The 11,334-nt window shown below is 44.4% G+C and overlaps 1 protein-coding gene across 1 annotated transcript; it reads right to left on the bottom strand.

The window, feature by feature from the left end:
- Positions 1–589: 589 nt before the first annotated feature.
- LOC115643619 (olfactory receptor 52E4-like) lies at positions 590–1,537 on the bottom strand. Its single transcript, XM_030547623.1, has one exon. It carries the CDS (start codon positions 1,535–1,537, stop codon positions 590–592), a length of 948 nt encoding a protein of 315 aa, XP_030403483.1.
- Positions 1,538–11,334: the final 9,797 nt, after the last annotated feature.

The following is an 11,334-nucleotide window of genomic DNA, read 5'->3' as shown; positions in this document are numbered from 1 at the left end:
CTGAAGTTACAAGTCTGAAAAAGTTTGCAGAACTTAATGATACAAGTTACAGATCTTACAATTGCATTTGAGCAGAGGCTTTACATAACAATTACCTGTTAGGTTCACTCGCTCTGGGGCACCTGGCATTGGCCACTGTAAGTAGACAGGATTCTGGGCTAGATGGACCTTTGATCTGACCCAATATGTCCGTTCTTATGTTCTTCTGACTTGCCATAAGATATGAGAACATATTGGTTTTAGAAATGACTGGATCGCAGCTGACAAGGAGAGGGGAAGAGAGGAACAAGAGATGGGGCAGGGCCTTGGGGAGAAGACACGCAGCAGTGTTCAGGATTGACAGAAGTGCTGAGGGAAGATTGTAATTTCAGGGATCCAGCTACCAGGAATTAGAAAGATGGCCACCCAGTGTAGTGTACATAGACTGATTCCCCAGTTCATCACATTGACACAGCACAGTAAGGACAGGACAGGGTTTAATGTCTTTCAGTCTGTCCAGGAAGTGATTCAGGGAAGAGGACCCAGCATCATGGACCAGCCAGCTCTGCACAGAGCTCAATCTGAGAGCCAGAGCACAGGGAGAAAACATTTAGGTCTCTTTATGAGTAAAGAGCTGGAGCAGCCTGTCCCAGAACTGTTTGGATCTCAGACCGTAAATGATGGGGTGTAGCACAGGAGGCACAATGTGGTACACACCACTAATGAGAACGAGGAAATGCAGTGGCACATTATGGTCAAATCGGAACATGAGGGAGGAGAATACATCTGTGATGTACAAAGCTGAGATGGCACAAAGATGAGAGATGCAAGTCCCAAAAGTTTTGAGCCAGGTATCCTTTGTGGGGAGGCGGAAGATGGCCCGGAGGATCTGAATATAGGACACGGCGATAAAACATCCATCCATTCCAATCACAAAGAGAAGATCAAACAGGCCATAGTAACTACTAATGTGGATGTCAGCGCAGGCCAGTTTCATCACTGCTATATGCTGACAAAAAAAGTGTGGGATGACGTTGGTTCTGCAATATGGCAACCGCCTGACCAGGAAGGGATAGGGCAATGCGAGTATGCCACTGCGCAGCACCACGCCCAGGCCTATCTTGGCCACAACAGAGTTTGTCAGGGTCGTTGAATATCTCAGAGGATTGCAGATGGCCATGTAGCGATCAAAGGCCATGGCCACGAGCATTCCAGACTCCATCCCTGAGAGGGAGTGAACAAAATACATCTGGGTGAGGCAGGCACTGAAACTGATCTCCCTGGAATTGAACCAGAAGATGCTCAGCATTTTTGGTAGGGTGGATATGGACATGACCAGGTCGGTGACAGCCAGCATGCAGAGGAAATAGAACATGGGCCCATGGAGGCTGGGCTCCCTCTTCACAATGAACAGGATGGTGAAGTTCCCCAACACGGCTATGGTGTACATAGCACAGAAGGGAATGGAGATCCAGATATGGGCTGCCTCTAGGCCAGGAATGCCAAGCAGGATGAAGGTGGAGGGGTTGGTGAAATCGGTTTTGTTAGATTCTGACATGGCGTAGGGGAGATTGTGTCCAACTTTGAGGCATTAGGGTGTCTCCTGCATTTGCCATACATTCCCCTGACTTTCTGTGTGTTCCCAGTAAATGGTGACAGTAGAAATGCCTGCATGGAGAGACAAAGTGAATATGAGACACTGCATGCAGTAGTGGAGGCTGTTCTCATGGGAGAAGCAGACTGATCGCTCTTCACACACTGAAAAATGACATTTTCATTATTCAGAGGGAATAACTGTGTACAGTGACCCTACTAAATACAATTCCATATTTGTACTGTGCTCCCTGCATTAATAATTCCTACACTTTGTGGTGGGGGAAACTTAAGAGGCACCAACTGGAAACACAAGTGTGGATAGTGGTTATCCATCATTGCTTCTTAATGCAAGGAGAGCCTGGACAGGGAGCCCATACTGAAGGGAGTTCCCCATTCAACCAGTTGCTTGAAATCAGAGACGAGGGAAAAACAACCTTTTAGGAAGACATGTGCTGGGAGAAACATCCCAGCTAGAACATCCCTCAGGGGAAGGACCTGGGCCCCAGTGATAACAGCTCAAGAGAAACACCTGCTCATTCACAGCAGTGGACAAAATAAAAAAAATGTTCAGATCTCCAAGATATGGGATGAAGCATAAGATGTTCGGGAATGTGCTCAGTTTTGGTCACCCAGTCTCTATTAAGGATAGAAAAGTCTGGGACACTTTAGTTCATACAAGGGACAAAGAGGAGAGCATATGATATAGGAGAGGAAAATAGAAAAGGAAACTGATTTATATTCAAATGGACAGTTCCCAACCAGTACTGTCGATAGACACTTAGTGCTCCAAGAGGACTAATTCCCTAAAGATGAAGAAAATTGTCAGCAAAACTGATTGGGAGGAAAAAATTAGACAGAAAAATATGAATGAATATTGGTAATTCTTTGATAACATTTTATTAGATATGAGAAAAATCACAGTTCCAGAGTTAACAGAGTGAACAACTTTTGGTAAAGTGAAGGCAACAATTAGAGGGAGGGAAGCAATATGTAAGAAAGAGGAAAAAAGGAAAATAGCTAGCCAGCAATAGAAATGAGAAGTTAGGAAAATTGATAAGGAACGTTAAGACATCAGGGAAAACTCCATGTTTGCAGGGCTATGGATCACAAAAAGCAGTTTGTTAAGTATATTGAGAACAAGAGAAATCCTCGAAAGGGTTTATGTCAATTCCTGTGTTAAATGTAAAATATTGAAATATGAAAGGATAGGGGTTTTTATATGTAAAAAGATTGACAAGGTTAAGAAACAATGGAGAAATGGGTATAAGATTAGGTAAAAAAAGTCTAGAAATGTAAGTAATGCCAGTCTCTAACAGGGTTTATGCAGAACAGATCTTGTTAAAGAAACCTGTTTTCATCCTTTTATGAGAGTGCACATTGGTCGATCAAGGGTACACATTTGGTGGATCAAGCGAACAACCCTGATTGAACGAACCTTGGTTTCTCAGAGGCCTTTGATTTAATAGTGGAAAATACTGAGTTGGTGAGTTGGCTCAGGGAAAGGATTTAACCTCTGCACATGGGATTGGGGAAATAAACTGCATCCAGTTCTCGGGCCCACATTTGAAAGAAGATGTTGAAAACTTGGAGACATTGCAGAAAAGAGCCACAAAAATGATTGGAGGATAGAGAAAATGATGGATTGTTATACTTGAAGGTATAGATCTCTTAACTTATCAAAAAGATTATCAAGCAGAGACTTTCATGGGGAGAAAATCATGGGTAATAACAAGCTCTGTAATCACCAGATAAAGGCTGAGCGAGACCAAAGGGCTGGAAGCTGAAGCCAAGTAAATTCCAGCTTGAAATTAGGGCCAAATATTTAGCACTGATGGTGATTAACCATTGGGAGGCACTGAGAAGGGAAGTGTTGGATTCTCCAATTCCCCGTGTTGGCAGATCCAGACTGGATGTTGTTTTTTGGAAGATCTCCTTGAAGGGTTGTTTACACTTATAATGCAACAGTCGTGCTGCCATAATGCTTCAGTATAGACGTTACTTACACAGATAGAAGGGTTCTCCCCTCAGCACAGGTAATCCCGGAGAGGTGGGAGCTAGGTCGATGGAAGAAGTCATCTCATGTTGTCTACACCAGATAACAGATTATCCAGTAAGTTTTTGGAATGTATTGGAGAGAATTTTTTATTCCAGATGCCGGAGAAACCTACTTGGAGAGAGATTGTTCTAGGCTTGATTTTGACATATAAAGAGGAACTGGTTGAGAATTTGAAAGTGGAAGGCAACTTGGGGGAAAGTGATCATGAAAGGAGAAGACTGAGAGGGAAATAATAACAGTTTTCAAATACCTAAAAAGTTTTTACAAAGAGAGAGAAAAAGTGTTCACCTTAACCTCTGAGAGAAGACAAGAAGCAGTGGACTTAAATTGCAGCAAGGGAGGTTTAGGTTGGATATTAGGAAAAATGTTTCAAAAAATGCAAATGCAATGTTATGTTATATTAGCAGAAGTCGGTGTGGGTTAGGTCTCAGCTGGAGTTATGTGTCCAATTAACAAAAAGGATGTAGAGAACCTGGAAAGGATCCACAGGCAAGTAACTAATGTTACACAAGGGATGGAATGCAAGCTGTGTGAGCAAGCCAAAGGAACCAGTATATTTATTTGGAAAAGAGGAGATTAATGGGGGACATCATAGTGGTCTTCAAATACTAGAAAGGCTGCCATAAAAAAAGTGGAGGAAAGTTATTCTGTCTTACCACAGAGGGGCAGGACAAGGGGCAATGGGTTAAAAGTCCAGCCTAGCAGATTTAAATTAAATGTCAGGAAAATCTTCCTAACTTTAAGTACAGGAGGCCAATGGAACAGACTCCCAGTGAAGTCATGGAAGCTCCTTCTGTGGAGGTTTTCCAAAGTTGTGTGAATGGCCAACAGTCTTAGATGACTAAAACAAAACCAATCCTGTATCTTGTCCGGGGATAGACTAGCTGTCCTTTGCGATCCCTTATAACTCTATGGCTCTATCATTCTATGATGTAAAATCCTAGTGTAGACCCAGCCTTAGTCACACACACGTCTTTCAGCTCAATTCAGAGGTAACTGAGTGAAATTTAATGGGCCTGTGTTTTACAGGTGGTCAGACTGGATTGTCAACTGGTCTCTTCTGAGATTAAACCCTATGGATATATTGTTAAAGAAAGTAGATCAGGCATTTATATTTAATATGTTTCATAACATGAACAAGGGAACATTTAGTTAAATTGAAAGTCTGAACATATAACACTGAGAAAAGGTAAGTGCTGCCATAATTCCTATTTGGCCTGTAGAACTCCTTGCAACCAACATTACTGGAGCAAAGAGCATAGAAGAATGGGATTCACAAATGGATTGGCCTTTATAGGTGGTGCTGGTGGCATAACCTGTAGTTAAGGCTGTCTGACACCTTCCATTAGAAGACCTCATTTCCAGTTGCTTATAAATTTGCCAAATTTTGGGAGTTTGTTCTGAAATATCACACATTGGTTGTCTACTTCAAGAAATTTTTCTTTCTTTCTGTTTCAAGCATAACATTTCAGTAGACTTCTTGAATGAAGCTAGCAGAAATATGTGTTATTCATATTGAAAAATTTTCATTATTGTTCTAGTGAGGAGCCCTAGCACCGCCAAGATTTGCAGCAGATAAAAGTCCCTGTCCCTCTGCCACATTAATAGACAGAATCATGAAATGCAAGTTGAGGGGGTGACAGTGTCTGTGCATTAACACACAGTTGGCTCTGATCTTTGTACTCAGTTCTTGCTCCAAGGGGAGTTTTGCCTCCCTGAGGCCTGAGCAAAGTATGAGCCGTGGTCTCAGAATTTGGCCTTGTATTGCACATCTACTAACATCTTTCATCCTGAAGGATTCACTGTGCCACTGAAATGCACCACCTTGGGGCTGGAGTCCTTCAGGGAGGATGAACAGGGGTGCCCAGAAAAGAGTGACTTTTTGGCCAGTGATTCTTTAGCAAATTCATCATTTATGGCAAAGGCCCTGGGATGTTCCATGGTTGTGCAGAGTGGAAAGGACACAGACTTACTCTCTATCCCACCACACCCACCTTGCAGAAGGATTGTCGATTGAGTGAGCAGCTCAGCAACAGATGGTTATCTGTGAATTACGAGATGGAAGTGTCTTCCCTGGGAATCCCCCTCAGGTATCTGTGACCTTTACCTCTCTGAATCCAGCATCTGCAGCAGCATCCGATGCCGAGAGCCGACACACCGTGTGCACATTTTATAATATAGCTCTGTGTAATCCCAGGGGGGTTCGATCAGACTCTAGAGGACAAGGGAGCATCTAAATGTAAACAGACTGTGGACAAGCATGTCTCCACTTCGGTACTAATTATGCAGCTTTAGAAGTAAACAGTAATTAAAGGACCTTCCCAAAGGGAGATGAGAACTCCTGGGTTCTGTGCTGAGTCAGAGAGGAATTGGCTGCTCTGTACGTTTGTGTAAATATATTTAAAACTTATAGTTGATGAGTAAAAAAAACTAGGGATAATGCTCAACTCTCCAGAGGATCTGATATCTTGTAAACTCTTAGGATAGATGGGTAGACAGTAGACAGAGAGATCTGGAGAAAGTTGACTAAGAAGAGACACAAGCACTTACAGCAGCAAAGAATCCTGTGGCACCTTTTAGACTAACAGACGTTTTGGCGCTCATGCTCCAAAACGTCTGTTAGTCTATGAGGTGCCACAGGATTCTTTGCTGCTTTCACAGATCCAGACTAACACGGCTACCCCTCTGATAGAGGAGTCGGCTGCTCTGTACGTTTTTGTGTACGTGTTTAAAAAGTATAGTTGATGAGAAAGAAAATTAGGGATAATGCCTAATTCTCAGGATAGATGGTAGACGGAGAGATCTCAAGATAGATAGTAGACAGAAAGATCCAGAATAAGTTGACTAAGGGGAGACACAAGCACTTACAGCAAACACATGGGGCTGTCGCTAAGGAATCAGAGATCAGTACTTCTCATCAGTAACTATCATTATACTGTACAGAACTTTTCATTGACGAATCTTCAAAAACCTAGCAAAAGAGAGTCACTATGAACCATCCCCATTTCACTGACCAGTAAACTGAGGCACAGGGAGACGTGACTTGTCCAAGGTCACACAGAAATGGGCTAAGACAATCCAACTGTCTTGACTCCCCTTTCATAACCATGGTCTCTCTCTCAGTAACTGACCACATGACAACAGGGAAATGGCCTTAATGGTCTTGCAGGGCCTGTTCACTGGGACGGGCTGAAAGGAATTCCATGGATTGCAACATGGAGCTCGGGACCGCCGAACCCTCTGGCAAACCAATCTGGGCCCCCTCTCACACTGTCAAGTATCAGAGGAGTAGCTGTGCTAGTCTAGATCTGTAAAAGCAGGAAAGACTCCTATGGCACCTTATAGACCAGGGGTCGGCAACCTTTCAGCAGTGGTGTGCCGAGTCTTCACGTATACACTCTAATTTAAGGCTTCACATGCCGGGAATACATTTTAAAGTTTTTTAGAAGGTCTCTCTATAAGTCTATACTATATAACCAAACTACTGCCAGTTGGGGTCTCAGCCCACTGCCAGCCTGGGGTTCCTTCCCCCAGGCCAGCAGCGGGTACTGAGTGGGGCTGTGGCAGGGGGGACCCTGGCTGGCAAGGGGCCAGCAGCAGGAACCCCAGAGTGGCGGCACGCTGACCACCACCGATCTGGGGTTTCCACCACCAGCTCCTTGCCAGCTGGGGTCTTAGCCCGCTGCCGACCTGGGGTTCCTTCCCCCAGGCCAGCAGCTGGCACTGAGTGGGACCGGCGGCAGGACCCCGGCTGGCAGGAGCTGGCGGTGGAAAACACAGAGCTCAGCCTGCCCCGCGTGCCATGAAAAATGGGCTCGCACGTCACCTTCGGCACGTGTATCGTAGGTTGCCAACCCCTGTTATATACTAACAGACGTATTGCAGCATGAGCTTTCATGGGTGAATGTTCATGCATCCGATGAAGTGGGTATTCACCCACAAAAGCTCATGCTTCAATACATCTGTTAGTCTATAAGGTGCCACAGGACTCTCTGCTGCTCTCACACTGTGAGGCTGTGACAAGCTGTAAACATCTGCAGGTCTTGCACTTACACAGCCACACGCAGACAAGGACACACCCAGCTGCAGTTACATGAATGATTTCACTAGCCAGCCATGAAACTACAATAGAGAGGCTCCAACCAGTTCCCCAGCCTAGGACCCAAGAGCTGTACTCTCTTGCCCTGGCCAAAAGCCTGTCCAGTATAAGTTTATTTCCCAGACTGCCCCTCCCTCAATGTGGAGAGGACAATGCATGAGCCTGAGCAGATTTCACTTTTACATTTCAAACAACATCCTGTATTAAGGAAAACAATATCAAACAGATTTATTAGTTAAAGAAAGATCAATTGTTTAAGTGATTGTAAGTAATAATGTAAAGAACAAAGTTAAAATCTGGGAAATAAACATCACACTGATGGTACAAACAATCCACCAATTTTCCACACACAGGCTAGAAATCCCTTCAGCCTGGGACCACGTCCTCAGTTCAATCCCAGGTTCTAACGTCTTTCGTGTTGAGTTGTTTGGGGAGTGAAGCCAAGTGATGATGTCGCTTCCACATGTTATAGCTTCTGCCATGTAGAGGGAGCTTCATTATTCCAAGCAAAAGTCCACAGCACAATTAGTGGAAAAGTACAGGCACCAGATGGAGCAGGGAGCTGGTCACATGCCCTTCCATGCTTTCAGAACATTATGTACAAAAATAACATATGCATTCTAATAGGTTAATCATATTCATCAAATCATAATTTTCCGCTGATGTCTTACATGACATATTTTATATACATTGTAAAAATCACATCATAATCATATCACCATGGTAAATATGGGGCTGCCAGGGTGTTGCTTTGGGGAACAGAGAATCACACCTCCCTCCTGAGTTCACTGCAGGAGTGTTAGTCACTGACTGATGCAGAAGCAGTGTGCTCAAGGTTCCCTTTACCTTTTGATCATAAAACTCCCAAGTGTTGCAAACATTGTTATCCACAGGTGATCTTGCAAACATCTGTGTACCTTTCAACACTTTATAGATCAGCCTAGTGATCTCAAAAGTCAGCTAGTGTGCTTTCTGTGCAGCTGTCATAGCACTCGGTGGGGGTTCTTTGGGCAGTTGGCCTTTATATGTCCCAGTTCATTACACTTAAAGCATCTTCCAGCTGACTGGTCACTGGGTCGAGGTGAGTTACTGGAGACTGGTGAATGGAAGAATAGTGTGTCTGTGGCTTTCCTTGGGTTGTAGGTGGGGTCTTTGGCTGCCCGCGGTTGTCGGGTTTATTGTCGGTGTGCCCTCTGAGGTATTCGTTCTCCTTGACAGTAGCTTTCTTGCTTTCTGCCACTTCCATCCATCTGGCTCCAATCTCCCCCGCCTCAGCGAGATTTTTGGGTTTTTGCATCTTGTATGTACCGTGTTATGTCCTCAGGAACACCATCCAAGAACTGCTCCATTTGTATGAGGAGGTGTAGTTCGTCCAAGGATTTAACATTGTTTCCTGATATCCAGGCCTCATAATTCTTTCCAAGGTAGTAGGCGTGTTTGGGAAAAGACACATCTGGTTTCCACTTTTGGGTTCTGAAACGCCGACGGGCATGATCCGGGGTTATCCCCATTCTGTATCTGGCCTTGGTTTGAAAAAGTTTATAGTCATTCATTTTCTCCTTAGGCATTTCAGCTGCCACCTCTGCTAAAGGTCCACTGAGCTGTGGCCTCAATTCTACCATGTACTGGTCTTCAGGGATGCTGTACCCAAGACAGGCCATTTCAAAATTTTCTAAGAAGGCCTCAGTGTCATCACCTGCCTTGTAGGTGGGAAATTTCCTGTGCTGTGGAACAATCATTGGTGCAGGGTTGCTAGGATTGGCTGTTTTTTGTTGCTTAGCCTTTTCTAATTCCATGGCCTGTCGGTGGGTCTCCCTCTAGAGTTCTATCTGTCTTCTGTAGACTGCCTCTTCTTCTTCTTGTTTCCTTCTGTGGGCCATCTCTTCTTCTAGTTTTCTTTTGTGGGCTGCCTCTTTGGCTGCTTGTTCTCTTTGTAGGCTGCCAGTTTGATGTTTTCTTCCTTTTCTTTCAGCTCCACCTCTTTTTCTCTTTTTTCCAGTTGTCGCCTGTGGTCTGCTTCTTTGATTTGTTCTTCTGCACCCCTTTTTTCCTTGGAAGTCATGGTTCCTGTTTTCTTGTGTTGGGGTGCCCTCTGGTGTTTACTGCCTGAAATGCAGGTTCTCTATTGTCTCCTGGGGTTCGCCTAGCAACAGTGCCTCTTTTTCTTTCTCTAGCTAATATTTTAAATATAAAGTAAACCAGAAAAACCACTTTATTTGCATGTGTATTGTGCTGGGTACTTGACTCTCAATGGGAGTGCTATGTTCAACAAAAGACCCTATGTCATAGCTTGATAGTTCCTTGCTTAATATGCAAGCTACTGCCAGGAGAGAATAGAAAAAAAATTATCTCTGGTTCCTTTTAAAACCAAAAGCCCCTAGCAGAGAAAAGAAAAATATAATATTCCTACTGATTTCTGGATTCTATCTTTCCCATGTTCCCAAAATCCCTTAGGGGTCACTTGACCATCAGGGACACTTAACTGCTTGGCTTCTTGTGCAGCAGCTATAAACCCCGTCAGAACGAAAGGCAAAGTGCAAGAGGCGAAATGATAGGGAATGCGTGCTAATGCTATCCAGTGAGACTGCAGAACCAGCTCTGCTGCAGGCTGTCTTGCTGGAATTGGGGCTTATCATCCCTGTTATTCACATGGCTACCTTGAGGGTGGCCGAGTGGTAATGATGATGCCATAACTGCTGTGATCTTGCTGAAATAAACTAAAATAGAATAATAATATTAATATAGGAGCAGATTTCTCTGCAGCAGCCCCCTTTCCTGCATTACACACCCCAGGTGCTGACCAGAGTACAGAGAATCCACAAGTCTCTGTACATGGAAATTTCCTTCAGATCGTTCCAGGAGGGGAGCTCCCTTCCTTTTCCCTGAAGAATGAAAAGGGGGGACCTAGGAATCCCCAAAGTTATGCCCTGATCTCAGTGATCCATTGGGAACTAGGCTCACCCAGGCACAATCTCTGGGCCTCCCTAACTACTCCAGGACCCTCACCAGCTCCCTGGAAGCTCATTAAAGATGTGCTACCAGGGCCTGTCACAATAGCCACAGAGACTGGCAGATTGGTTGATGCAGCTGAAGGGCACAAATCATCAGCCATAGACTAGCTGGGAGGTTTTGACCTTTCCATATCCAGAGTGCAGCCAGAGACTCCACCAGTGCAGCTTTCATTTATGTTACGAGAGAGAAGCAGATGAATAGTCCCAATTTCTCTTGGGGATCCAGGCATCTGCAGCTGGGCAGTATCGTGGAAATTGAAATTTTAGAGAAAAATGATCCATTTTCTATGAAAACACGCCCCAGAGAATGGATAAAAAGGAAAAATTTTAGTTTGGGTCTTACTTTTTTGTCGGTGGTATGTGGGTGGGGGGAACCTCTCAGTTTTCCAGCCCAGCTCTAGCTTTAACCATGAGCCTCTGTCCCATTTCAGGTGTTTAATGATGTTCTATGTCCATGAATACTCATGCATTTGACTTTGAAATCTGTGTCCTTCAAACCCTCATTGTGCCTGAATAACAGCTCTGAGGTCACTATGTACTAGAGAGTGAGAGCTCAGGGAATGCCTGTTACCGATCCGGATACAGCCTGCACA

This window comes from Gopherus evgoodei, unplaced genomic scaffold (genome assembly GCF_007399415.2).
Source record: "Gopherus evgoodei ecotype Sinaloan lineage unplaced genomic scaffold, rGopEvg1_v1.p scaffold_65_arrow_ctg1, whole genome shotgun sequence".
NCBI lineage: Eukaryota > Metazoa > Chordata > Testudines > Testudinidae > Gopherus > Gopherus evgoodei.
The sequence above is the reverse complement of the archived record's forward strand: the minus strand, read 5'-3'. Positions and strand labels throughout refer to the sequence as shown.

Coding starts and splice junctions, on each gene's coding strand:
- LOC115643619 (XM_030547623.1), bottom strand. CDS start 1,537: ATGTCAGAATCTAACAAAACCGATTTCACCAACCCCTCCACCTTCATC.